The sequence below is a fragment of the Cryptosporidium sp. chipmunk genotype I genome (genome assembly GCF_004936735.1).
Source record: "Cryptosporidium sp. chipmunk genotype I strain 37763 chromosome Unknown contig_107, whole genome shotgun sequence".
Classification (NCBI taxonomy): domain Eukaryota; phylum Apicomplexa; class Conoidasida; order Eucoccidiorida; family Cryptosporidiidae; genus Cryptosporidium; species Cryptosporidium sp. chipmunk genotype I.
This window is the reverse complement of record NW_027125590.1, coordinates 1-27,022: the sequence shown is the minus strand read 5'-3', so window position 1 is coordinate 27,022 and position 27,022 is coordinate 1. Positions and strand designations below refer to the sequence as shown.

The 27,022-nt window shown below is 30.2% G+C and overlaps 13 protein-coding genes across 13 annotated transcripts; 6 read left to right on the top strand and 7 right to left on the bottom strand.

Annotated features, from left to right (window-relative positions):
- Positions 1–1,978: 1,978 nt before the first annotated feature.
- On the top strand, positions 1,979–3,454 carry ELE39_000396 (uncharacterized protein; the record flags this gene model as incomplete). The annotated part of the gene is made up of 1 exon (XM_067343115.1): positions 1,979–3,454. The coding sequence occupies one exon, from the start codon at positions 1,979–1,981 to the stop codon at positions 3,452–3,454; it is 1,476 nt and encodes a 491-aa protein (XP_067201828.1).
- A 1,061-nt stretch (positions 3,455–4,515) lies between these two features.
- Positions 4,516–5,562, bottom strand: ELE39_000395 (Brx1p nucleolar required for biogenesis of the 60S ribosomal subunit; the record flags this gene model as incomplete). Its single annotated transcript, XM_067343114.1, has 1 exon — positions 4,516–5,562. One exon carries the CDS (start codon positions 5,560–5,562, stop codon positions 4,516–4,518), a length of 1,047 nt encoding a protein of 348 aa, XP_067201827.1.
- Positions 5,563–6,554: 992 nt separating this feature from the next.
- Positions 6,555–7,142, top strand: ELE39_000394 (uncharacterized protein; the record flags this gene model as incomplete). The annotated part of the gene is made up of 3 exons (XM_067343113.1): positions 6,555–6,558; positions 6,737–6,826; positions 6,883–7,142. 3 exons carry the CDS (start codon positions 6,555–6,557, stop codon positions 7,140–7,142), a joined length of 354 nt encoding a protein of 117 aa, XP_067201826.1.
- A 260-nt stretch (positions 7,143–7,402) lies between these two features.
- ELE39_000393 (isoprenyl transferase) lies at positions 7,403–8,161 on the top strand (the record flags this gene model as incomplete). Its single annotated transcript, XM_067343112.1, has 1 exon — positions 7,403–8,161. One exon carries the CDS (start codon positions 7,403–7,405, stop codon positions 8,159–8,161), a length of 759 nt encoding a protein of 252 aa, XP_067201825.1.
- Positions 8,162–8,284: 123 nt separating this feature from the next.
- On the bottom strand, positions 8,285–8,662 carry ELE39_000404 (uncharacterized protein; the record flags this gene model as incomplete). Its single annotated transcript, XM_067343123.1, has 1 exon — positions 8,285–8,662. The coding sequence occupies one exon, from the start codon at positions 8,660–8,662 to the stop codon at positions 8,285–8,287; it is 378 nt and encodes a 125-aa protein (XP_067201836.1).
- A 538-nt stretch (positions 8,663–9,200) lies between these two features.
- On the top strand, positions 9,201–10,744 carry ELE39_000403 (DNA primase small subunit; the record flags this gene model as incomplete). The annotated part of the gene is made up of 3 exons (XM_067343122.1): positions 9,201–9,291; positions 9,391–9,453; positions 9,570–10,744. The coding sequence occupies 3 exons, from the start codon at positions 9,201–9,203 to the stop codon at positions 10,742–10,744; spliced, it is 1,329 nt and encodes a 442-aa protein (XP_067201835.1).
- An 89-nt stretch (positions 10,745–10,833) lies between these two features.
- ELE39_000402 (BMS1 like GTpase involved in ribosome biogenesis) lies at positions 10,834–14,202 on the bottom strand (the record flags this gene model as incomplete). Its single annotated transcript, XM_067343121.1, has 2 exons — positions 10,834–14,025; positions 14,089–14,202. The coding sequence occupies 2 exons, from the start codon at positions 14,200–14,202 to the stop codon at positions 10,834–10,836; spliced, it is 3,306 nt and encodes a 1,101-aa protein (XP_067201834.1).
- Positions 14,203–14,762: 560 nt separating this feature from the next.
- On the bottom strand, positions 14,763–17,492 carry ELE39_000401 (vacuolar proton translocating ATPase subunit A; the record flags this gene model as incomplete). The annotated part of the gene is made up of 1 exon (XM_067343120.1): positions 14,763–17,492. One exon carries the CDS (start codon positions 17,490–17,492, stop codon positions 14,763–14,765), a length of 2,730 nt encoding a protein of 909 aa, XP_067201833.1.
- Positions 17,493–18,691: 1,199 nt separating this feature from the next.
- ELE39_000400 (uncharacterized protein) lies at positions 18,692–19,117 on the top strand (the record flags this gene model as incomplete). The annotated part of the gene is made up of 1 exon (XM_067343119.1): positions 18,692–19,117. One exon carries the CDS (start codon positions 18,692–18,694, stop codon positions 19,115–19,117), a length of 426 nt encoding a protein of 141 aa, XP_067201832.1.
- A 52-nt stretch (positions 19,118–19,169) lies between these two features.
- ELE39_000399 (uncharacterized protein) lies at positions 19,170–21,785 on the bottom strand (the record flags this gene model as incomplete). Its single annotated transcript, XM_067343118.1, has 1 exon — positions 19,170–21,785. One exon carries the CDS (start codon positions 21,783–21,785, stop codon positions 19,170–19,172), a length of 2,616 nt encoding a protein of 871 aa, XP_067201831.1.
- Positions 21,786–22,593: 808 nt separating this feature from the next.
- Positions 22,594–23,481, bottom strand: ELE39_000398 (apicomplexan specific; the record flags this gene model as incomplete). The annotated part of the gene is made up of 1 exon (XM_067343117.1): positions 22,594–23,481. One exon carries the CDS (start codon positions 23,479–23,481, stop codon positions 22,594–22,596), a length of 888 nt encoding a protein of 295 aa, XP_067201830.1.
- A 242-nt stretch (positions 23,482–23,723) lies between these two features.
- ELE39_000397 (uncharacterized protein) lies at positions 23,724–24,854 on the bottom strand (the record flags this gene model as incomplete). Its single annotated transcript, XM_067343116.1, has 1 exon — positions 23,724–24,854. The coding sequence occupies one exon, from the start codon at positions 24,852–24,854 to the stop codon at positions 23,724–23,726; it is 1,131 nt and encodes a 376-aa protein (XP_067201829.1).
- A 643-nt stretch (positions 24,855–25,497) lies between these two features.
- ELE39_000392 (uncharacterized protein) lies at positions 25,498–26,802 on the top strand (the record flags this gene model as incomplete). The annotated part of the gene is made up of 1 exon (XM_067343111.1): positions 25,498–26,802. The coding sequence occupies one exon, from the start codon at positions 25,498–25,500 to the stop codon at positions 26,800–26,802; it is 1,305 nt and encodes a 434-aa protein (XP_067201824.1).
- Between the last annotated feature and the right edge of the window lie 220 nt (positions 26,803–27,022).

Genomic DNA, 27,022 nt, shown 5'->3' with positions numbered 1-27,022 from the left:
AATTATATATTATATTATTAAAACTTATTAGTTACATATATATTATTATATATTACTAATCGCCTGATTCTTCACTTATTTATATTATTCCAATTTTATTATTTGTAATTTCATAAAGTCTATATACAAATATATTATATATATATTTTTATTTAAGTACATATATATTTATTTTTTTTTTGTTCAAGTTTTTTTTAAATAATTTCAATAATTATATTATTTTACATATTCATTTGCTTTTATATTTCTTTCATATTATCATGTAATTATTTATATTTCAATTATATCACCTAATTACTAACCTGCACGATGACCACGTCTTGTCTCGCCGCCTTTAATCTTTTATATTATTAATATAATTGATAAATAATAATAAAAGTGTTAGCGCTTTGAATGAAAATAAAAATGAAAATATTGCATCTATATAAATTAATAAAAGTAAGCCAGTAATATTTATTTTCAAATTGAATTACGCCAATTAATTCAATCAAGTATCTGTAATATTTGATACAATATAATTTGTTTTTGAGTGGATTTCTCTTGCTGTGTGTTTTTGCACTTGTGTAATCACTTTTTTCTCTTTTCTTCTCTTCACTAGCTGTCAGTGAGTTCGATATTAGCTGTTTGTAAGATTCAAGTATTTAAGATAATCAACAATTTTTTGGCTTAACCTTAAATCAAGTATTGAATTCTCAATTTTTCTTTTCACTCTACCTATTTTCGCAAAAAAATATCAGTTAATTTGATAACCAACTTTGAAGGTATGACCAAGGAAAAGTTGCAAAATTTTTTCCTTTATCCCACAAATATATATTCAATATTGCTGAGTTATTAGCTGATTCTCTTTATGTATATTCTTAAATAGGTTATTTATTATTCTCTTCTCCTCATTTACTCATTGCACCATTAAAAAAATTATATGATCAAAGCAAATAATTCTTTTACTAATACTCTAATACTTTATATATGTAATTTTTCTCTCTCTCTATCTACTTCTCTATGCCATCTCATGACATGTCATGCAGTGCCCCCAGCCAGAAACTTACAATTGCATATATTTGCACACATGTATGTGGACAAATATCGGTATTAAGTTTGAGATGATAATGCATGTAAATGCATGTAATTACGTAATTTAAATAAGTGTGCCAATGAAAGATGTTTCAAATGATATCAGTATTTCTAAAATTGAATTATTCATATTGAAATTACACATTTTCACACTAGATAAATAATGGAAGCTATTTAAAAATAATAATATTAACATTAGTCCAAATTACAAATATATTAAGTGGGATAATTTTATAAAGTCTGGCCAATCTATACTTAAAGTATTATATTCACGTAATAATCATCTTTATTAACAACACGAGATTATTTTTAAAAATTTACATGATGATTGTTAAAAATTTTCACAAAATGAGTTGGAGATAGTATTCAAATAGGTCATCTTTCGGTCATATTACTAGCACGAACATTTTTTTTTCAAAGGATTACACGTAATAAAATAATATTCAATTGCCGCATAATTAATTATTGAACAGAAAATAATGGGGTAGATAGATAAAGGCGGGATAATATATATGTACACAAATATAAATAATTTAAAGGGGAAAAAAGTATAGTAATTAATAATAATGCATGAAAATGTCAAAGTTAGACTTTGGCCTTTAAAAAGAGAGGAAAAAGTCTATATTACATAAATATATTAAAAATAATGAAAAAGTAAATTTTTACAAATAATCATTTTTAATGTTGGGGACTTTTTAATTCATTTTTAATTCAAAAAATTGTTTAATAAAAGAATATTTAAAATTAAAACAAAGTAAAGACAAAATTTATTTAAATATTTAATACTTTAAGTACTTTAAAGCTTGAAAGTAAAATTGATACTTTTAAAATACTCAATATTGCACTAACTGATTAATTTTAATTCAAAAAGAACTCAATAAATTTAACACTAATAAATTAAAATAAGATGTCATCAGAAAGGAAAGGGATGCTGTTTTGTTTGGGATGTATTTCCGTAATACCTGGTATGAAAAGCCAATTAGTTAATAGTATGTCATTCCATCCACCAACTATTAAAGGCTATAAATATTCTAAATCTGGAGATTCTGTTGTATTGTTTGATTTTCACAGAAAAAGATACGTTACTTTAAATGAAATGAAAAGGAATCTAATTAATATTGATCCAGGAAGATGTCAAATTCACGTAAAATTTACTTCTGTTAATTCCATAGATATCTTCTACTATAGGAATCCTGCTGCAAAATTTACTATAATATATTCTCATTCAAATGCCACAGATATTGGCTATTTATTTGGTCATTTATTGGATTTTTCTCATAAAGCCTGCGTTAACATTATCAGTTATGAATACAATGGATACGGACAATCCAAGAAAAAAACTTCTGAGGAATCTTTATATGAAAATATTAAAACTATTGTCGATTATTCTATCAATCATTTAAAGTTACCTACATCTAGCTTAATATTATATGGACAATCAATTGGATCAGCACCAACCGTACATTTTGCTTCAACTTTTAATTCTATTAATATTGGAGGAATCATCATTCATTCTGGTATTAAAAGTGCTGTTTCTGTTATCTGTAATAATAGCAGTAGTAAATCATTACCATGGTATGATGCATTCAGGAATTTGGAAAAGATACAAAAAGTTAAATGTCCAGTATTTGTTATTCATGGTACTGCTGATACTGTTATTCCATTTAATCATGGTGAAATGCTTTATAAGCTTTCTCCAAATAAATACACTCCATGGTATGTAAATGGAGCTAACCACTGTAATATTGAGCTTAATTGGAGAGATGAACTTATCTCAAAAGTTAGACAGTTTATTGATTATATTTCTCCAAAATCCAAAATTCTCCCGTCTAAATCTTGTATAAGCAATGATAATACTATCTCCATCTCTAGAATATCTACATTATCTAGTCAAGGATTTGAGAATTTATATCATGAAATAGACGATGATGATCAGGACAACCAAGATGAAGATATTTATGATGATTTTGAAGACTGTGAACTTGGAAATCACGATTTTACTAGTAACGATCATGCTATTTGTTATTCCAGAGATAAATCATCTTTCATTCCAGAAAACTATACCAATAATCATCCAAACTGTCACAACACCACAAAAACTTCTAATAAATACTTTAATAGTCAACCACCTAGAAAAAAAACAGAAAGCAATACTATTTCTCATTCAAATACTTGCCAATCAAAGGCTTTATCCCATTCCCATAATCACTGTTCTCGAACATTAAGTGGTACCTGTAAAAGCTCTTCTTCTATTAAGAGTCTTGTACCTAACCAAGTTGTGTATGGTGTATCTATATATGAGGACAATTCTAATCTCTTTGCAAATATGAATTCCACTAACTGTCGAAAACCCCGAAACTTTACTCGTGCTTTTGGCCTCTAGTTCCTATACTTCTGTAATTTAGATCTTATGCTACTAATCTTTTAATGTATAATAATCCTTTATATTCCGAATCATCTTTTTACATAGTTTTTACATTTCTACTACTTAAACCTCTTTCTATTCTAAATACCGTTTATTACTAATCAATCAATAGGTAAATAAATATAATCTCTATTATGGGGAACAAGAGGAAAAACAAGAATAGTAATACAAAAAAGATAAATGTATCGATATCAAAGTAAAATTACCAAGCAAATCAAGTGTAAGCCCCATTCTGTTGTATCCTACCAGAAAAGATACCAGTCGCTATTAACTTAACGATCACGCTTTACACTCATTAAATACTAATGAGACTGTCAGTATCAATTACATTAGATTCCATAGTGGGAGAAATCTCTCACCATAGTATCAGTATCACTATCTCTATCCATCCATCTAGGATGGAAAGAAAGGTACCTCACATTAAAGAATCCAAGTAAGTAAAGATACTCCAAATTAATGATGATCCTCTAGATGAGTAAGAATAATATGGCCAAAACCATATATGGAATTCCTGACTCTCACACGGGGACTTTCCCTATAGTTTATATGCATTAGAATGAGTATTCTAATAAACAACCAACTTAAAAAGCAGGTCGTGTATGTCTACTACACTGCGACTCATTGACAGCCTGGATGATTTCATTGTCTTATTCATATTAATACCTATAAAATTGTCAATTTGTTAACTTAATGTACTAAATAAAAATTCTCTTTGCTAATACCCATTAAGTAATTCACTTTTTAATTCCTTATCCAAAGTGTAGCTGCCACTAATAATATATAAAGTTCGATAATTAGTAAAAATAACAACTGCTACAATGATTGTTTTCCCAATTCTAATAATATCTATAGCCAGCTAGTTATCTTAGTTAAATAAACTGATAATAAAATAGCAACTTCAGAGTTTACTGAAACAGACTTGTTGGGGTGAACGGATTAACTGAACCAAGGAGTATACTGAAATGATTTAAATGCGCTCAATACCAGTAGTTGTATAAACCACACTTGAACAAAAGCCTCTACTTTAAGAGAAAATCATCAACATTGTCACTTCTTAAAATTTGCATCTTCTTCTCAGGAACGTTCATCAAGCTTGAATCCAACTCATCCTTATAGTCGGATCTTTTCTGTTTACTCTGTACTCTCTGTAAATACGTTGAAGAGTATCCCTGTTTGATCATATTTCTAAGTAAAGTGGGAGATTTATAATCAGGATTTCTATATAAAACCTGACCGGAAAAAGTACCATCCAAAATAAGTATAGGTTCCAATACAAATCTAGGACCAATTTCAACTAATACCTGCTTATCAACATTATTGTGATCTCTCTCAGTAGTAGGAGCAATTTGATAGTGTCTAAACCAAATCTTACCATCAAGAAAATTAAAACTAATAACGTGGTCATGGAACGGTTTGCTTTTTGGATGGTATCTTGGAGTACCAAATACTTGAATAAATAAATCCTTAATTAATTTTAACGGTAACTTCATATGTTTTTGTTCATGACCAAAATTAATATTATGAACGTAATTATCAGATTCAAAGGCAGAATCAAAAGATAATAAGGGCCTTGAACCCAATAGTGAATTTCCTGCAAGTCTCAATTCACCCAATGTATGTATATTTAAGATTTGGAATTTTATGCTAGGACCATTTGGACACTTTGCTACCCACATATACAGCTCCTCATGTCTTCTTGCTTCTAATAATATGATATTATTACAGGATCGTAATTCACTCATTTCAGAAATTTCAGAAAATGGTTGTTTCTTTTCCCATTTTACCTCAGATTTATGATGTGGCAATAACTTTTTAATATCCTCCATTAAATGGCGATGTCTAAAGTTAATTCCTCTGGTTGATAACACTAATACTCTCTGCTTATTTTTCCACCTAGATTCCTTGTTAAGGTATTCTGCACCCTTCATCATATATGGGTCACTACTACCAGTAGTAGAGCCTTCCTCAATATCCATTTTTACTTCATTTTCCTCATTACCTTCTCTTGTAATTGCCATTTTTGTTGAAGAAGATAACATGCCGGTACTTTTGTCCTTGGATGGCATTTAAATGAGAAATTGTTTATATCTCCTATTATTTTACCGGTGTTTGTACTTGTATTTTTATATGCAGTAATAATAATAATGGTAATAGTAATCTTGTATTAAAGGTTGTAATGTGAACAAATTCGCGTTACAATTCGATTAAAAATCTTACTGTATGTATATATACATTTATATATGTAAATGTAACTTGTCTCCTTTACACTATATAAATTTCCGAGTCTGATTGTTGACCTTTAAACTTTCTTTACCTGTTTCTTTGAAAAATAAATAAGTACAGTATATTATTAACATGAAAACAAGTACCTTCCTAGTCTCTTTATAAGAAAAAAATATTTTTGACCTTGAATACTGTCGTTAATAAAGAAAAAAAGTCTTTAATGGAACTTCTTAAATGAAAATTTTGGATTAGTACATTTATTAAATATAAATTTTTTTTTTAAAATATTCTTTTGTTTTGAGATTCAGGAAACAATAATATATTCCCCTGTCAAAGTTATTGACAATAATTTTTTATTAGTTTAATATCTATATACGTATTTCCTAATATTACCAGTATTTTTACTCAAGTAATAATAATATTCATTGATTTGTTATTTTTTGGCAGTTATTCATTTAATTTACTATGATTTGTCTTGTTATAATATATACAATTATCATTTTCAAGGTAAAGGCGGGTCACAATGGCGCCTTTACGTGGGGATTATAAATATAATATATTAAATGGGAAATTTTAGTGATGGAAGAATTACATGGGAATTATAAAATTATTTAAAAAAACATTGGTATTGTGATTTATTTTAAGTTATATTAACCATACTAAATAGGTAAGAGGTAAATATTACAGGTTCTTCAAGTTTTATTTCACCTAGCTCAATTATCTTTATTTGTACTTTGTTTAAAACTTCAACAGACGACTTAAAATTTCATTAAGAGTATAAAGTTTCTTTTTTTTTAAAGGAAAAAAGAAAAATTTAAATAAAACTAAATAAATAATGGGTTAGTTCAATAAATTGGAATTATTTGGCATGAATTAACTGATTTTCAAATGGCCTTTATATTTGCCTGAAAAATGTACATATATATTTGTATTTAATATTTATTATTCATTGATCTACTAATTGCACAACTACGATGATTCTATGTAAAAAAAATAAAACTTTATAATACTAAAAAGACGCCCAGGATAACCAATTTTTTAGAAGTAAACCGAGTACAAGAATCCACCATCCACCAGGTGGTGCATCCTCCTTTGGAATTGGATTCAGTAAGTTTCAACTTATTCTCTTCGTCCTTAATTCTTACTAATAACAACAAATTTAGGTGCCTTCTCAGATACATGTGATTCCTCTAATATTAATCGTAAAGAAACCAACAGAAATATAGATGCAACAGACTATAATGCAAAAAACAATATTAATATTGAAAATAATAGTTTTAACCTAAATCAAAATAACCCTGAAGTCATCGATGTGAATAATACTGATAATCACTCTGTAGGCAAGACTCCCACTGATAGTTTTAAAACCAATGTTAAAGTACATAATCCTCCAGGTGGAAAGTCCACATTCTCTTTATACTAAATGCATGCGGGATGCCGCGCGCGGTATCTGCTTTGTGTCATTAATGTCAATTATGCAATAATTTATTATTACTGTTGATAGCAAGTGGTATTTATTTAAAGAAAAAAAGAAAAAAGCAAGTTTGAGAATATTGGAGGTCAAGTAAATAATATAAATGCTTATTTAGTCTTTCTTTCTCTATTTTCTTTTTATAGTAAAGCAGTATTATGCATTTGTCGAGTGAGTTAATTTCTTGATAATTTGATGGGAGATTAATTCAAATGATTTCATTAATAAAAAAAATATTAGAAATAGTGCTAACTCGTTTCTTAAGTATATTCCAGATAACTCACGTGGCAATAATTTTGGATGGAAATAGGAGATTTGCAAAAGCAATGGGAATATCGCAATTAGAAGGACATAAACAAGGCGCATTTTTGTTAAAGAAAGTATTACCATTATTTATAAAGCTAAAAGTAAAATACATTTCAATGTTTGTTTTTTCAATAGAGAATTTTTCTAGAGATCAAGAAAATGTGGATAATACATTTAATGTAATTAGGGATTACATTCTAACAGAAGGAAATTGGTTGAATGAACAGAATTCTAAAGTTGTAATTTCTGGAAAGATTGAAATGCTTCCAAAAGAATTAATGTATACATTGAGGGATCTAGAGCTTAAAACAAGGGGAAATACGGGGATTGTTTTAAATATTTGTTGTGCTTATTCATGGACATCAGAATTAGAAATGGCGTCAAACAAGTATCTTGAAAGTTATATAAGTGTTAATTCTAATATTAAAAATCAAGTTCAAAGCGTTTCTCTTTCAGATGAAAGATTTAAATCATTTATATATAATCCTGAAATACCATTTCCTAACATATTGATAAGAACTTCAGGAGAAACACGACTTTCTGATTTTTTAATTTATCAACTATGTCATAATACAAGAATATATTTTGTTAAAACCCTTTGGCCTCAGATCAGCAATTTAAAGATTCTTATAATTATTCTACATTATATTATATTTTACTTATAGATAGATAAATGTAAAAATAATTACCATAGGTATATCTTAAATTTAGTTGGGAAAGTAATACGATAAATTTTAAAATATTAATATATTATACGCTTCTTGAGATAAATAAATGAGTGACTCTTCTTACAAGTATTCTTCTATATGATTTTCTTTACTCTTATTGCAATCTTTACCATCTATTTGTAGTTTTGAATCGCTTATTAAGTCCTCCCTATTTAATTGCTTAAATCTATTCTCGATTAATTCAATTATTTCTTTTTTTCTCCTAATTATCCCTTCATTTTCATCAATTGCATCCACGATATCCTCATCATCTTTATAGTCTTCCATTATTCTATTAGATTCCGCAAGCTTATTTGCAAAGTCAATTATCTCACTATATATCTCCTTCAATACTGTTACATCCAATTCATTTATATTTGAAAGGCTGTCCTTATTAACATGATTCCAATTCACTTTCCTACCAACTTCTGAACTTTCAGACGCATATATTTCTACCATTTCTTTAAATCACTCAATAATTGTTTCACACAGTTAATGTTTTTTATTATCAAGTCAAGTCTATTTGCAGTGCTAGAATAGACCAAAATGAATCTCCCTATCCTAATTCTGTCTACTTGTTTACTTGGCTCGTAAGACCAACTAGGAAATAATAGCCAATGTAAAAACTAAAAATAAATTGCGGAGGAAACTATCAATATATTTTTTAATTTTCAGGAAAATTAACAAAAAAAAATTTACATTATTTTATATTCGGTACCCGCCATGGCGCCAAAACCATTTTTTTTCTTAAATTAAAGTTTAAGATCACAAATTTGTGAGGTAAAATAAAGAGAAGAAATAAATAGAGCGACTGCTACATTAATCTATCTATATCTCTACTTCTCGCTCTCTCTATCTTTTTCCCTATCTCTTTCCTTCCAATTAATACATCAAAACGTAAATATTGTGAAAAAATACTTATTCTAATTTAACTATTATTACAAAACGAAGATTATAACAAAGCTATTAAGAAATACTTGAATATTTGGTTAATTAAATGTTACTTGAAGATACCTATGATAAAGATGAGGCTTTGTCATTTGCTGATGACAGCTTTATTGACAAAGCGGACTTGAAGTTCTTTTATAGTAAGTTGCATTCCCAAATTAGCAGCTTTAAACTACAAATGAGTTCGGGAAAAATAAAGCTGCTCGATTGTTAAAATACTAATAATTCACATCCTTCAGATAAAATTTATCCATTCAGTATATTGGGAAAGTGGCTTTCATATAGTACTGGAGCTTTAGGAGGTAAGCTAGGGTTGAAAGAATACGGGTCGCATGAATTAGTCCATGAATTATTAACTATGCACCGTCCTGAATAACCAAATGAACAGTAACTTTATTTCCATTCTTTCCTTAATTAGATAATGCTAGACAAAACTTAATTCAAAACAGGGAATTCTCTATGACCATTAAATCTGAAATTGATCAGGATGAAATATACCTAAGATGGCAAAATTTCAAGACAATTGATCAACTGAAGCAAGAAATTGTTGCGAGAGTACCACACAAATTTGATATTGGAGCTATCTACAACATCCCCATATCTGAGAAAGAAATCTCCCCTATTGGATTTAAGCCTGTGCAAAGAGAATTAGTCTTTGATATTGATATGAATGACTACGATGATATTCGAACGTGTTGCCAAGAAAAAACTGTCTGTGAAAAATGCTGGCTTTATGTAACCGTAGCGATTCGCCTTATAGATACATCCTTGAAACAAGATTTTGGTTTTAAACATATACTTTGGCTTTATTCTGGAAGAAGAGGAGTCCATTGCTGGGTTTGCGATACTAAAGCCAGGCTATTGCCTTCTGAAGCAAGAACTGCTATTATTGACTACCTAACCCTCGTCACTGGCAATGAAAATAGGAAGAAGAAAGTGAACTTAAAGATTCCAAACAATCAAAATGGGACTAAATCCCATCCATTTATAGATAGATGTTTCAATATATGCATGCAGTACTTTTACCAAATACTAGAAAACCAACAAATATTTGATCACAAGTCTATCCATATTGAAAAGGTATTAATTCACCTTTCTGAAGATACTAAAGTATATCAAACTGTTCATACTTGGATTCAAAATACACCCAATTTTACATGTCTCGAATTCTGGGATTTCCTTTCCAATACTTTGCAAAAATCATCTGATAAATCCCATCTTACTCTTCTTAAAGAAATTGTATTTGCTTATAGCTATCCAAGACTGGACATTAATGTAAGTAAAGATCTTGGACATCTTTTGAAAGCTCCTTTTTGCATTCATCACTCAACTGGTAGACTTTGTATTCCCATCGATACAAATCAAAGCTTTAACTTTAACCCAAAAACTGTTCCTACACTTACTAAAATCAGAAATGACTATGATAACAATGTTAGCCAAAAAGATATTCAATCCAATACAACAGTATCTATGGTAATACCTTCAAGCATCAGTAAATACATTAAATTTATGGATAATTTTGTTGATAATCTAATCCAAGATACTAAAAAAGAGCAAGAAGAATACAATGTTATGCTACAACTAACTCAATAATAAATAATTAAAGATTCTGACTAATGCATTGAAAAGAAATATTCACTATTTTAATATTAAATAGATTATATCTGTCTCATATTATTTTGTTAATCCCTCATCATAAACTTTCTTCTTTGTTTATCTATCTTTACACCTTGTAATGCATATCTTCTCTTCTTCCTTTCTTCATTCTTAGCTTCTCTAATCCTTTCAATTGGTTCTCTCCTCTTAATATTAATTTCTCTCTTAATTCTCTTCTTTTCAATACGTTTAGCTGTTTTTTCCTTTTGAATTGTTGATAACCTTTGGAACAAGTTTGCTACTCTCTTTTCAAATGTACTCTTTATTACAGCTACCTGATTCCTATCTTTCACCTTCTTAGAATCATTCTTGGTTTTTGAAGCATATGGTAATTCCTTCTCTAATTTACTTGGTACTGGTACACTATTAAATCTCTTTTTTTCAGGTCTATCCTGTCTACTTACATACTCAGAATCTGCTTTAAGTGCTAAAGGAATGTTTGACTCTCTTCTTAATTCAGCCTGAGTTCTCATTCTTCTCCATGTTGGTAAGTCTATTACTGGATTATATAATTCTCTTGGAGTCATAGAAACCCATGTTTTGCAAAATACAATATCTGATAGAAGTATCTTGTCCTCAAAAGTTGCTCTAAATAGTCCATGGGTGCCTATAGCTTTCTTAACTTGTCCTCTAATTCCACTAACAGTTTGAATTTTTGCTCCAATAAACTTTGAAACCTCTAAATCACTACTAAACATTTTATGAATAAATGCTGTATTCTTATGTATCTTCTTAGGCTCTCCAACAAGCTTCAATTTCTTAACAATATTACTCTTTGCTTGCATCTCTACTGATACTCCAGTTGCAGCAATTCTAAAGTTACTTGTTCTTTCTGAACTTCTAATAGCCAATATACCAAAATTGCACGGTATTATAGGGCCATAAGTTGTACAATAGCAATGCATATGTTCTGGAGTATACTTTAACATTCTGTATCTTGTTTCATTTCTATCCTCAATTGAATATAGTGGTATAGATTGAAATCTTCTCCACCCAATACTAAATGTCAATACATCATCAGATTTTAATATCTTTGGATACCAACGGTGCTTTTTGATTCGAATATTGATATTACCAAAAACTGATTCTCCTGGTAATAAAGTACCCAGAATAGTAATTCCTTGGCGATTTCGAATCCACTCCTTGTCAATATTATTAATTCTAATACGAACATATTTTCCTATTTTGAAAACTTTAGTTCCAAGGTCCGTCATTGAATTATCATTATTAGAATCTGAATCGTTGTTCTGATTGTTGATAAAATCTTGATCTTGATTAGTATCTTTCCCATCTTCGGAAGTTGCATTTTCTTTATTTCCAGATCCTCCATCAAGAAGGTTATCTTCCTCATCATCACTATTATCTATTCCACCCGTGATAAACTTTTCTTGTTTTAGAGTGTATAACCTTTCTTCAGTCCAGTAACCAACTAATTCTTGAATAGATCTAGGCTTTGTAGGATATATATAAACATCATTTATCCTGTAAGAATCGAGAACTTCACCGATATAGTCCGTCTCAGAATTCAACTCGTTCTGGTCATTTTCAAAATCATCTTCAAAAAGTGCTTTCTTAGAGCTAATGGTCCTTTCTTTGTTTTGGGAAATCATTTTGTTAAATACTTGTCTAGCCTTAGTATTCTGACCGTAGACCAAGTCCTTTAGTGAATAGTTAACATTTCTACTGAAAAGGAAATTATCACTGTTCTTTTTTTTAATCTCAGAGTAATAGCTTTGTTTGTCCGTTGTTTCATATTCCGTTCCCATAGAATAATCATTATTTAATTCTTCATTTTTACCTGCTTCGGAACTTCCTTCAGATAAGATAGAATTCTCGAGGCTAACTTTTGATGATGAAAGTAGCTTCAGTGATAAATTATTGACCCTTTTGTTTAAAGCGGACTGAGATTTTTGCAGCTTTCTTACATATTTCACAGCCTCCGGAAGGCTATCTTCATCCTCAGAATCGGAATCAGAGTTTGATGATAAAAAACTTCTATTTGAGTTAGTGTCGTTGTAATAGTGACCACTATTATCGTCTTCTTCTTTTTCCTCCTCCTCAATCTCTTCAAAAGATCCATCAATATCTTGTATATCATCTATGTCCTCTTCTTCCTCACTATGAGAATTGCTTTCTGTATCTGAGTCAGACTCCGAATTATTATCATTAAAAAGAACTTTTCTTCTGGTAAAGTTGACAGTATTGTCTGGAATATGAATATACATGGAGTTAGAGTCAATCTGAACGTTCCCTACGTCACAGTAAGGAGCATAAATGTTTCTTTCTTTAACCTTTAAAACTCTTAAACCCGCATTAGTTCCATTCTTTTTTATACTAGTTTCTGGTAAAGGACATGGGTCATTAAACTCATCAATATCATCAATTAAGTAATCCCCAAGACCTGGAATATGAACACTTTGGTTTTTTCTCATCATTCCACCCTTAACAAATCCATAAAAATAAACACTAGTTTCTGGCTTGCTGCACCCAGAAGGTTTGTGACTCTTTTTATCATTTTGACAATACTCGTCCTCATCATTAATTTCTTCAATTCTTAAGGAAACAACATATGGATGAGAACTTCTCCAGGATAGATTCTCAAACTTTTGAACTGCAATAAATCTGGATAAATTACGTATTTCAGTTTTATTATAAAATCCATTATTAATTCCACTTAAATAGAATAATTTGGCTCCATTGTAAATTTCAGTCCAAAATCTATTTTTAAGCTTTTTTTTTGTCTTCCTCAAAGTCTTATTATCTTCGATTTTATCCAAATGAGTTAAAACACCCAAAACTCTTGGAAAGCCATGTACTTGTAATATATTTAAAAATTCAAAAGTCTCCATTTCGAATGAAAAGCTTGCATCAATTAGTAGTAATACAAGGTCCGCAACCTTTGCAACATCTATCATACCGTGCATATCATTTGGGCACTCAATAAATGTTAAACGACGATTTTTGGATGATACTAATGTAACAGTTCCATCAATTACATTCAAATTATATTTTGTATAGTTTTTAACTAAAGAACGAATTAGAGTTGTTTTCCCTACTCCAGGAGGACCTTGAACCGCAACAATATATGGAGGGGGTGTAAACTCATCTTCCACATTGCTTTTGTCAATTCCAGGTGCTTTTTCTCTTTTCGATGCTATATCAAGGGTTCTTTGTACCCTTCTTTGTACACTTTTAACTCCTCCAGAAAATGTGAAAGCCTAAATTAAATAAAGCTCAAAGTTAAATTCTATCTAAAGGAGAAAAAATATGCTAAAACTTACCTTTGGATTATGTCTCTCTTTTTTATCCGCTCCTTCCTTTTTTAATTTCTTCTTTAATACCTTTCTTTTAGATAGGTGAGTTCTGTGAGACTTTTTCCTATCTATTTCCTCCATTTCAATGAGAAAACTGAGGCTTAGCCTATCTTTTCATTTAAAGGTTTCTTGCTATTTTTCCTTGTTTTCTTTATTCCTTTCCAATCTTTTTTCTTAATGTCAAATTAAAACTGCAAACCCTGATTGGCGCTCGCCACGTCATTTTATTTTTAACCCTGGCGCCCTTGTTTTTTTTTAAATAAGAATAAAAACGCTTGCATGTAATATAAGGGTGATACCGGTGTGTTTGAAATGGTTGTCACACATTCTTTCATGTGGACAAATACATGCAAATTAGAGAAGATTATAAAGAGTAAAAATAAAAGTAAGAATAAAAGCTTATTTTAAATGATTTTTTTTTCTTTTTTTTCAATTGAAAAAAAAGAAAAAAAAAATACATACTAGTTTGGTTATATACTAAATATTATTGATGCATGCTCCTCTCCATGTATCTTTACTATTAAAAAAAGATTGTGTAAATTCAAATGAATTGAATCGTATAAGATTTCAATATTTTAATAATAAACTGCAACTCTTTCTTTTTTCCAAATTAATTAAAAAAAAAAAAAAAAGAGATATTATTAAGATGAGTTTAATAACTCTTCGGTTTCCAAAATAATTCTCATGTGGTTAAGAGGGGCAAAAAGAATACCATCTCCCTTATAAAACTTGTTTTGAAACTCTACCCACTGTAGACGAAGGCCATGTAAGAAACACTCCAATGAGTCCATGAGAATCATGATAAATGAAGTGAATGCAAAGAACATGAAGAATAAATTAAATAGCTGAACGACTTTAACGACGAGAAGTTTAGAGTTTAGAGCTTTCATAATAGTGAACTGAAGAGCTACCAATGCAAGCATATTGTGTGCAAGAGAAAGTGCCCAAAGACGGAGGTATGATGCAGTGTTGGAAATTGAACCAATAAGGAATTCAACAGTTTCAATAAGTTGATGGATAAAAATCTCAGTTGGATCAGAGTGACCAGATGATTCCTCTGTCTCATGACCAATAAGATGGTGATCATCCTCGGAAAGAAGGTTACTTTTGGTTCTACTTATTTTCTTTGAGTTTTCAGTGAGAGATGTGAATCTACTTGAGACAGATGAATATGATGAGAGATGTTGTTGCCTAATTCTGGACTCTTCCTCACTAGCCTTCTTTTGCTTTCTGCTCTTGTAAATAAGATAAAGTGGTTTAGGGAAGAACATCCAAGGTACTGAGATTAATAAGGCTAGTGTGATATATTTCTGAACAATAGGTTGTGATAAATAAAACCTATCACTAAGTGGGATATCAGCTCCAAATAAAGAGCTTTGTAATCCAATCAATGCGTTCAAAATAGACGGCTTATTATACCCTTCAATTGGAGTTAACCATTTAAAGAAAATCAAAAAGTTAAGGTATCCAATAAATCCAACCATAAAAATGAATTGAGGAATGAACTCCATGAAGAAATCAACATAATTTCTGAAGTACAAGTTATTAAAGCCTTTAAGTATTACACCAAGAGTCATCTGGAAAAAGGCAATAATTACTGAAAACTTCATCTTGAAACTGTTCAAAAACGCCATTTCATTAACTGCACCTTTCCAAACTGGATCAAATCCAAATGGATATGGGAAGGAAACTGAAGTGGAGTTATTATTTGGTAAAAATACATGGCTTCCATCTGGTAACTTATCATGAGAAAGGGTATACCTGGATCCAAAAATATCCAAACCAGCAGCAAAGAAGTCATTGTAAATTAGTCCACAATAAGTTGCAAAAAAACCCATCATCGTGATCATATATCTGCCAGAGACAAGAATCTTCATATTTTCATCGTTAATCTTTTTAAATCTTCCATAATTCAAAACTAAAACCAAACCAATCAAAAAAACTATGAAGCCATGGCCTACATCACCATACATAATACCAAAAAGGAATGGAAAGGAAACCAGAGTGAATAAAGCTGGATTCACTTCTTGGTATCTAGGAATACCATAAGAATTTACGAAGTCCTGGAATGCAGCAGTGAAATCGTTGGTCTTAATGTACGTTGGAGGTGTGTTGGATATATTTGCCTCGTCATCGTGAGAACCGCCACCTTCTGAAATATGGATTCCAGCCACTCCATGGCTACCGCTTGACGTATTAGTCAGCAGAAATGCTCCAACGTGCTGAGTACTACTTTCAGCTATCAAAATCTTTCTAATCTTCTCCTCTTCTTCCGTTGGATACCAACAATCAGCTCTTAATGTTATATCTGATCCTTCAAATAAATTCAATGTTGCATATATGGATTTCTCCTTAATGCAAAATAGCCTCCATTCCTCTATTAACGAGTTTCCATTATTCGAGTTTACTGGTTGAAGTAGAGTCTCAATCTCAAGAGTGATATATTGTTCATAAGCTTGAAGTGCCTTCTCCTTATCTTGGATCAAAGTATTAAGCTCACTAATTCTCTGAATAGCATGCTCATAGCTTGATGGCCAAGGATAAATTGATACATTAAATGCATCACAAATTCTGCTTATCTTATCATAAACTGCTGAAGTTGTTGCACCTTGGAAGTAAATCACAAAGACCACCTTCTGAACATCCTTACTTGTTTTTGGGTCCATTATATTCTCAGCGATTGATTGGAAATGGGTAAATGTATTACCTCTTGTGGCTCTAAAAAGAGCTCTGGCAAATTTCTCCTGATCCTCATGCTTCACAACTCCAGCAATGCTACTGAACATCATATCTCCAAATCCGGAAACATTGTTCATCCCATCTATAATGCTTGGATTCATTAAAGGAGATGATGGTGTGGGATTTCCTCCCTGCATTCCACCCTCACCTCTTTCCACTGCATTTGTCATATAAAAATCACTATTTGACCTTCCATTATACATTGAAATTGGAGCAAACGAAAAACTTGCTGCTTTTGCTACAGCGCATTCCTCGATTGCAGAACTTTTCTGATGGATTAAATCTGCATTGTTATCTCTGAAACTGATAAATTGACCATATAAACTTTGGAGAGATTCTTCTACTTTATCCAATTGATAAACGTGATCATGGTCCAAAAAATTCTCATAATTTCCTTTCAACACTTTCACATCTGGAAGTTTTTCAATCTCAGAATATAATACGCGAAGAATACGTTCCATTTCATCAATTCTTTGAATGTACTTTTTATATTGACGATTCATTGTAATTGAGTTCATATCTACAAATTGTAAATTTACCTCTCTTCCAAGTATATCAATATATTCTCTTGCTCGGTCATTTGGAAGAACGAGAGTCCCGTGGGACATAGATTCTGACCTTAATATACCCATTTTGTTAAAGGGATTTTTTTTTCCTCTAAAAAAAAGTTAGTTTTCTTTTACTCAAATTCTTTATTGAGTTCCTCTGTTTTAATGTATTTCCACTCTTATCCTATATTTTCGGTATTCTTTCTTCTTACTGAAATAATTACAAATTTATTTAGTGAAAAGAATAAGTAAATATATATATAGTATTATTATTGTTATTGTTGATATATTTTCTTCTCACTCCAAATCACATTACATCCAAGGGAAAATCCTCTTATATTATTATTAATACAAAACAATATTTAAATAATTCTTCCCCCGAACCTTCCTCTTCCTTCTTACCTTGGTAATAACTGCGTTGTTTTTTATTTTGGGGAATTTTTTAAAATAAACCTCCAAAAATGTATTTACCAGATAATTATTTAATTCACTTAATATTTTATTATTACTTCCATTCAACAATAATAATTATTTTTTTAAGAAAAAAAACCTTTTGTTTTTTTTAGGCATTTATATTATTTAAAATTTAATAGCTGCTTTAGTTTTTAATTATTTTGGCCTCAATTATGTTATTATTATTTGTTTACATGTTCCCGCCTCAAGTTTGGGCGGGTATTATCCATAAGGTAGTGGCGCAGTCTCATGTTTGGCGCTGGAATTTGATCATGAAAGTAGATTTATTCATGATAATCATTAAAAATTAATATTAGTAAATTGTATAAATATTATTTGTAATAATTTAGAGCGAATTCGGAGTAAGAAATATTTACATAGAGATTTATATAATATATGTTACAAATGAATTAATATTATAAAAAGAATTCAAATAATTTTTATATTTTTTTTTTTAAAAAAAAAAGTGCGCAATTTTGCATGTCAATTATTATTTTTTTTTGAGTTTTAGAATTAGTCATGGGGGAATATACGTGGGGGCACAGGCATCGAAAGATAGTAAAATGGGAGGATATTAGGTAGTTTAGGAGAAAATAAATGGATGTTAACAATCTAAGATAGTTATTGTAAAAAGAAAAAAAGAAATGTAGCTTATTTTCTCTTGAGAGTTGGGTAGATGTAAAATTTTTATATTTTTACTATTTATGTTTATTTAGAAAAAGTATTTTAAAAAAATTAATTAGCAAATTAATGTTTGTTGAAAAATTGAGCGGGCTCATTAATTTTAAAAAAAGGAAATTGATTAGAGATTGGAGAATGGTCTGGTAAAAATGAAGGAGATAATACGGGGACTACACACAGTAATTACAAAGAAATTGGGTTCTGAGTCATTAGCTAGAGCCTTATATATTTTGTTTCTTTTGAAGTTAGTGCTGTTTATAGGTATCGGATATTATTATTCCAAAAAAAGAAAACAAGAAAGAGCCAAAAAGTTGAATGATATGAGAATGAGAGAGATCAGAGAAAATCAAGTGAAGGCTTGGGAGAAAGAGAGAAGTGAATATACGAGTACTAGTTCAAAGAACGATAGTAATTTAGAAGAAGATCAAAAGCAAGAGGAAATACGAAAAAAGAAGAATAAATTAAGTTGGATGAGCGCTAATTCAAATAGCCATTTAAATCCACACTTTAGTCATTTGTCAACTTACAGGCCATCAGTATCTAAAAGATACCCATGTAAGAAATGTTGTGGATAATAGATTTAGTTTTAATCATTATTCACGGTTAGATATTCTACGCATTATTATATTAAGAGTTATTACATGTTTGGGTTGTGTTATTGTAGTTTAATTGATCTATATCAGATTGGCCACTAACCTTACTTAGATCGATCGGCCAAAAGTTGTTTAAATTAGTGGATGAGAACCAAAATGGATTAAACTGAGATAGTCCACTTTGTGTGGGAAATAATGAATGAAATGCATAGTTGTAATTTGGAACTATAAAGTAAGCTGGAGGAACTTGGAAATTGTGAGCTGATTGAAGGTTGGGATTTAGCTGTTGAGGAAAGATAAATGGGCTCCCAAGAACTGAGTTGCAGTCTTTAATATGTCCAAAACAGTATGGATAGTTTGCTATTAAAGTTGCATAATGTCCGTGGGACCCTAGTGATGTTGGGTTTGAGCTTTGATTCGAGCGTGAGCTTGGATTTGAGCTTGAATCCAAACTATTCTCAGCTCCTATTTTCATGTCCAAGCCTGAATCTGATCCAGGTCCCATCCCCATTCCTACTCCCATGCCTAGTCCAAACCCTGATCCCATTCCTTCTCCTAATCCCGGTCCTAACCCTGATCCCATACCTAAAGCTAAACCAAAGCCTGGATTCGCAGCAATTCCAGAATCAGAAAAAGAACTTGGAATGTGACTGTTTGATATGGGTCCACTTCCAACAGATCCACTACTTAAAGTGTCAGACCTGGAACAGGTTTTTGATATAGGAGAAGAGCTTGAAACAGATGAATTTGAAAGGGAGCTTGTGGTAGAAGAGACATTATTTGTGTCAGTCTGTATGTTTCTGTAAACTATATTAGAAACTGAAGAGTTACTTTCTAATGATGAATTAGAGTTTGAAGAACTTTCCAAATTTTTAATATTCTCTCTTGTGAAAACTGAGCTTGATTGAGGGTAAAGAAATGAAGCGTAAATAGATGATTTATCTATTGGAGAGTTTATTTGAATTTGGCTTGGACAATATCCTAAACTTGGAATTACATTTAGTCCAGAAGCTAAACCTGGAGGCAGGGTCAAAGAGGATGAAGAAGAAGATGTTGACATTGTTGAAGTAATATTGGTAGAAATTGACTGAATTGATGGTATCGACGGTATTGATGGTATTGAAACTACAGATGAGGAGTTGTTACTACTATTGGAGATTCCCATATTATAAAGAAGAGAGTATCTTAAGTTATCATTTTTGTTGTTTTTCTTAAGTGGAGGATGTATTGCACTTTTTTCGTTCTTAATTCCATTATTTGATGTCCTTTCTAATTCTGACTCCGAAGTGTTTCTCTGTGATGAGAGAATTCTTTTACTCTTTTGCATTTCACCATATCCTTTCATTGACTTCTCATCCTTGACAAACTCATTGTCATACTCTATATAATCTTCCAAAAACCGCCTATCATCATTTTTCTCGTCTAATTCTTCCCTGTTATCGCAATCAAGTACTAATTCACACTCATCTTCATTTTCACTCTCATGCTTTAGTTTCAACCTAGATCTCTCTTTCTGTCTCATTTTTTGTTTCAATTTTAGTTTAAGTCTTTGTTCTCTAATTTGATCTGAGTATTTCTCGTCTATATCTTTCTCTAAATCCTTATATTTCTCTGGATTTTGTTCTATTTCACGTTCTAGATCGTTATATGACTCCAACTCCTTTTCTAGATCTTGAACATGATATTCCAGGTCCTCCTCAATGCGAAAGTCCTCATTTTCTTCACGAGCAATATTATCCATACCCTCATGTTCTTCTTCAAGTTCGTAATTAAAATCTGGAAGATTACAATTATTAAAAGGTCTTTCATCATTTTTAAAAATCTTATTACTTTTATTTTTAAGTTTTTCAGTTTGAGAAGAAAGTAAAGAAGATTTTCCACTCAATTTTTCATAGTTTGTTCTATTTGGAGATTCAATGTAATCCATCCTCTTTTCATTCTCAAGCATAACTTTCTGCTCTTCTAAGGCTTTTTTAATCATATCATCCAACTCAGATTGCTTGTAGTCACAAGTTACTATTAAATTAGCGATAATTTCTCCATTCTTACTATTTGCATGAAGATCTCTGAAATATCTTCCCACAGAATCTCTAAAATGACGAATTCTTGTATCTACAAAAGTTGTAACATGATCTCTATATAATAATCTCAACTTTGGTTGCCTTGGCCAAATCTTTTCAACCAAATACTCCCTAAGTCCATCTCTAGCTTCTTGATGTACATACCATGTATCATGTCTTAAAACTAATAAAAATACTATCTTATTAACTAAAGAAGTTAATAAACTAGAAATCCTTTTTTTAAAAGATCTTTGTAATAAATCTCCAGGAAAAATAGAATCTAAATCCATATTATCTGGGAAATATTTTCTAAACAATTCAATCTCGTCCTTTTCAATCTTACTAATTGGTATTGTGACGATACTTTCCGAATCAAAAGTATCAATCCATCTTCTGTGTTTTGGGACTGGCTCTGGTAAATATAACTTAAGCTCTCTTTGATATAATGAGCATTTAAATGTAAATAATTCAGTTGCTCTTCTCATTTTATATGATACAAATGCACATAATTCCTCTCTAGATCCAAATGCTGATCTTGGAGGTACCAGTAAAGAATTTCCTGTCATTATTTGGATTTGATCATTTAACATAATATTATTTAATTCCAATAATTAAATTAGTTCAAATTAAAAATGATATAATACTCCTGCAATCTTCCTAAATTCAGCTTTTATTTCATTAATAACTCTTGAGAAAGAAAAAAACTTTAAAATTAAAGTAATCAGTTAATTCATTAATTTACAGTTATTATTTATTATAGTATCAATACTAATTTTTTTTTATTAAAAATAAATTGCTATTCCTTAACTTTAATTATGATTCCCCATCAATTAATTAACTCTTTTCTTTTTACTACATCGTTGCAAAGATCGAGATTACGATTTCGCTTCATGTTGTTACGTATTGCCTTACACTGCAATTATTATATATTGTCGAGCGATGACAGAAGACGAGACGTGGGCGAACGAAGGGAAACTTTAGAAATACGATTAGTTGAAGGAAGGGGGATAAAAGGTGGGAATAGTAGAGAGGTGATTCCAGTGAGAAGAAATGAGTAAGGATGAGAAATCGAATTAAGGTGATAATAATTAATTAAATGAGTTTATTTATTTTTTTAAAATAAATTTTTATTTTTTTCAATAATTAAAAAAAAAGCGTCTCGATATCAGGTGTTCCCCCCACACTGCCGGTATTGCAGTGATGCAGTATAGAGGGGTGTTGGCGCCAAAGCGTGTATGAATAAATGCTGAATAATTTCAATTTGGGAACAAGGTTTGAAAAAAATGATAATTAGAATTATAGTAAATTAGCTGTAGAATTTTTTTCCCTCTCTCTGTTTATTTCTCTTGATCTTATTAATCTTTTGGAATAATGTATACTTCACAACCAAAGTGAAAGTTATTTTGTGTTAGCAAACGAGTTACTGGCCATTCTCATTTTATGTAAACCATCTTTTTCAACTTCAGCAAGCAATAGTTCAAAATCCTTCTGAGGAGCAAAATTGTCATAGTCGACATTATAACAAGGGAGCTCGTTATCAATGGATTCATCGGTTAGAGGGTCGCACATGTGAATAGATTCTAATGGAGGCTTTAACCTAAAATCAATGTTTTCTCTCATTCTTAATTCATCAAGATATCTCAAAATTTTGAAGGCAGTTTCTGTATCAGTTTCTCCTAAATCTAAGACGCCTTTTTGTACATAAGGCATCATTAATCTGGATAATTTTCTCACCCAGTCATCTCTGTCTAATTCTCCAAAATTTAAAATGTTCATAAACTCTTGTTTACATGATTCACGAAGAGAATCGCTTATATATAATATACTCATAATGATTCTTACTTTTATAGGGGTACTGCAGTCTTGAAATCTTGGCACCATATATTCAACCAAGTCTTTAGTTAGCATTGACGAGGCCTGACAACTACTCCAAGAGAGGCTTAAAGCTTGCAAATATTTGATATATGGCTCATATCCGTCCTCTTCATCCTCGCTTTCATTTTCAGGCTCAAGATCGGGCTCAGGTTTAAGCTTAGTTTCAGGTTCAGGTTCAAGCTCATATCCAGATTTTATCGTGTTATCATTTCCATCAGTCAAATTGGATTTAGAGTTGAACTCAGAATCCAAGTCCAAATCCAGGTGTACTTGAGAAATTATGGGATTTAAATCATCTTCAGAGTTTGGAATGGTTTCAATTATAATACTTGATTTATTTTCTTGAACCTCCTCTTGCAGTTTATTTCCCTCAAAACTGTCTTCAATTTCAGAATGATCTCTTTTGCTCATTATTTATGCTTTATATTATTCATAAATTCAAATCTTCGAATTAATCATTGCTAATAGAAGTAATAGATTTAGCTGGTGTTCAACACATTTTGGAATTCCACAACTATATTCACAAGTAATTTACATAATGCTCTGCCTTATTAAAATTCATTCAGGCTGTCTATATATAATAATAATAATAAAATAATATTCGTTTAAATGAATTTTCCGTATTTCCCGCCCAAGCCATATTAAATATTTGATTAACCACAATTTCTTATAGTATTTCCATGCCCTTTAGGATTCAGATCTTTCCAATCATCCCATGATCTAGCCTTAAGTTCATCTTCTTCCTCTTCCTTGCTGTACTCTTTATCATGTATAATCTGATCCCTCTCTTCTTTATTCTTTCTAGCAATATTTGAAGTTTTTTCCTGTTCCAAAGCTTCTTTAAGTTCCATATCAGCTGCTTCTGCTATGGAAATTGTGGGAAGAGTGTGACTTGGCCCAAATACTCTCGAATAATAATTTTCTCTATTGTTTATTACAACTCCAGCCGTCCTACTGTTAATATCTTTAAACTTGAAGCATGCATTACCAGTATTTTCTTTAGATGTTAAATAGCGAATATTTGGTGCAATATGTTGTATATTTAATGCAGGATGATGACCTTGTATTTTATTAATTGTACTTTTAATATTATTATCTTTATCTTTATTCTCAGATGTCTTTGTGAATTCTCCTTTAATCGCATAATCTAGTATATTAATTTCATTTTTTATCATAGAAATTTGTTCTATTGATTCTAAAAAGAATAAGTTAATTGCTTTCAAAATCATATCTCTATTTTCGCTCTCATCTGATAAATTAAAGCCAGATTTAAAAAATAACGATAATGTAGATTTTAATTCTTTAATCTTTTTAAATCTCATAATCTTTATTTGTCTTGTATCTTTTGCTAAATTTTTCTCTTTTTCTTCAATATAACAGTTTTTAATTTGGAAATTATCTACCAAATTCAAAGTATCCTTAAAGATTATATTCCTAATTTCAAGGGTATCATTAATAAATTCTAAATATAACTCGTTAATTTCACTTAGATCATCTCTTCTTTTTACTCGCTCCTTTGGTATATTATGATCTTTTACATACCTTATTGTTTCTGCTCTTATATATGAGTACAATAGATACTTTATGTCGGCCGTATTCAAGTCTTCAACTTCTTCATTTTTTGAAATAATAATAGAAAGGTCTACTTTATTCTCAAAATCTAAAATTTCACCCCTCAATTTAATTATTTTATCCAAATCAGAGTCTGAAAGCTCGTCATAAATCTCCTTATAATATCTTGTCAACAAGTTTAAAAACTTCTCGGATATTTGATAGCTGTCCATTGCGATAATTTCATTGTATTCTTCTACTCTTTTAATTTTATTTTATTTAAAAATTTTTTTTTCACAAATTTAATTTCATGATCATTATTATTGAGTATGGCGCCAAATGCGGTACCTAAATAAATTAATTAATATAAATATATTTATATTAATTAATAATAAAATTAAATAAAATTATTAAAGTTAATATATATAAATATTTTGTTTGGGCTATTATTGTTAACCTCAGAATGGTTTTTATTAGAATTAATTGTTGAAGGGTTAAATTTTAAAATCTTCTTGGCAATATTTATGTATATGTTTACATATATATATACATATATATATATATATATATATATATATATGTATAAATGTGTAATTTATGTGTTCATGTAAATATATGGAATCTAAATAAAAATTGAGTTTTGTTGATTTGAATAAGATTCGAATCCCAAAGTTGAAAGCAGAGGACCATTTTATTAACAAATGAAACAAGCACATAATATTATAAAACCTTTTTTTGCCCCAGTAAGACTAACCTTTATGTTATTGTTGCCGAGTATAATATTTTATGAGGAATTGAATTAACCCAAGTTTGTGATTAATTAAGAGATTTATTATAAATTTGAAAGATAAATTATTGAGTGAAGAAAAAACAAAAATGAGTGACATTGATAATTCTTCAGACAATGAAAAAATGAATGAAATAGTTTACTACAATGGAGATGATGAAGATGTGTTTAGATATCTCGAGTATTTTCAAGATAATTTCCCATTGTCTTCAAAAGAAATTGATAATAGTGAAGAAGTAAAAGAACATATTGAAAGTGACTATAATCATTTTATTAGCGTTGTCACATCATTTTTAATGTATGAATGGGACTGTGTTAAAGATTTAAGAAGAATAGAAAGGAATTTCTACAGCTTATCAGCACAAGACAGAGAATTATTAAGGATTACAAATGTTGAAGATGAAATTAATAAATTAAGAAATTGCATAAATACGAATCAGAATTTTCTAAAATTAATGCTTTCTCCTGACCTTTACTATGACCAAATTGAATCTAATAATAGTGATAAGCATAACAACTTGAATAATAGTAAACTTATTGAAAATAAGAACTTGAGGACTTATTCTAGTAAAAATCTGAATTGTATCCCCAATACAACCTTAAATAATTTATGCAAAGTTAAAGCAACTCTAAGACAGTTTGTTAGGGATTGGAGTGAGCAAGGGAGGCTAGAAAGAGAAGAGTCATATGGCCCAATGATACAAGCCTTAAAAGATTATCTTCCAATAGATACAAATTCATCATCATCAGAAAAAATAAAGGTTCTTATTCCAGGAGCAGGACTAGGAAGATTACTTTTTGAAGTTGCTAGGCTTGGTTATTCTTGTCAAGGTAATGAAATAAGCTATGCAATGCTTTTGGGAAGTAACTTTGCTTTAAATTATATGTTCAAAGTTAACTCAATAGTGATTCATCCATACATTCTTTCGCTTTCAAACAGACCAAAGAAAGATGATAATCTTAGATCTATACATATTCCGGATATATGTGTGAATGAATATATCAAACAAGGACATGACCTAAGTATGTGTGCAGGGGATTTTGTAGAGATTTATTCAAAACAAGTTCAAGCTTGGGACGCTATTTTGACTTGTTTCTTTTTGGATACAGCAAAAAATATTATTACTTACATTCGAACTATTACAAATCTTTTACCCCAAAATGGTGTATGGATTAATTTAGGACCGCTGCTTTATCACTATTCTGGATTAAATAATGTCATTTCCATTGAACCTTCTTGGGAGGAAATTAAATTAATAATTTCCAAATACTTTAAAATTGTTAAAGAGGAATGGAGAAATGCTACATATACTAGGAACAACAATAGTATGTTCAAAATTGTCTATAAATGCATTTTCTTTGTTGCAATTAGAAACCAAGTAAAACTTGACTAGTTAAATAATCCATTTTACTTTTTTTTTGTTTGACACGTGTGGCGGCAAATCATGTATTTGCAGTATTGATACCGGTATGTCAATACTAAAGCATGTGCATGCGGGGGGGGGGGGGGGGGGGGGGGGGAAAAAAAAAAAAAACAATATTTTTTTTAAAAAAAATTTTATTTTAATTAAAATTTTTTTAAAGGGAAAGGGCCTAGTTTTTTTTTTTTTTTTT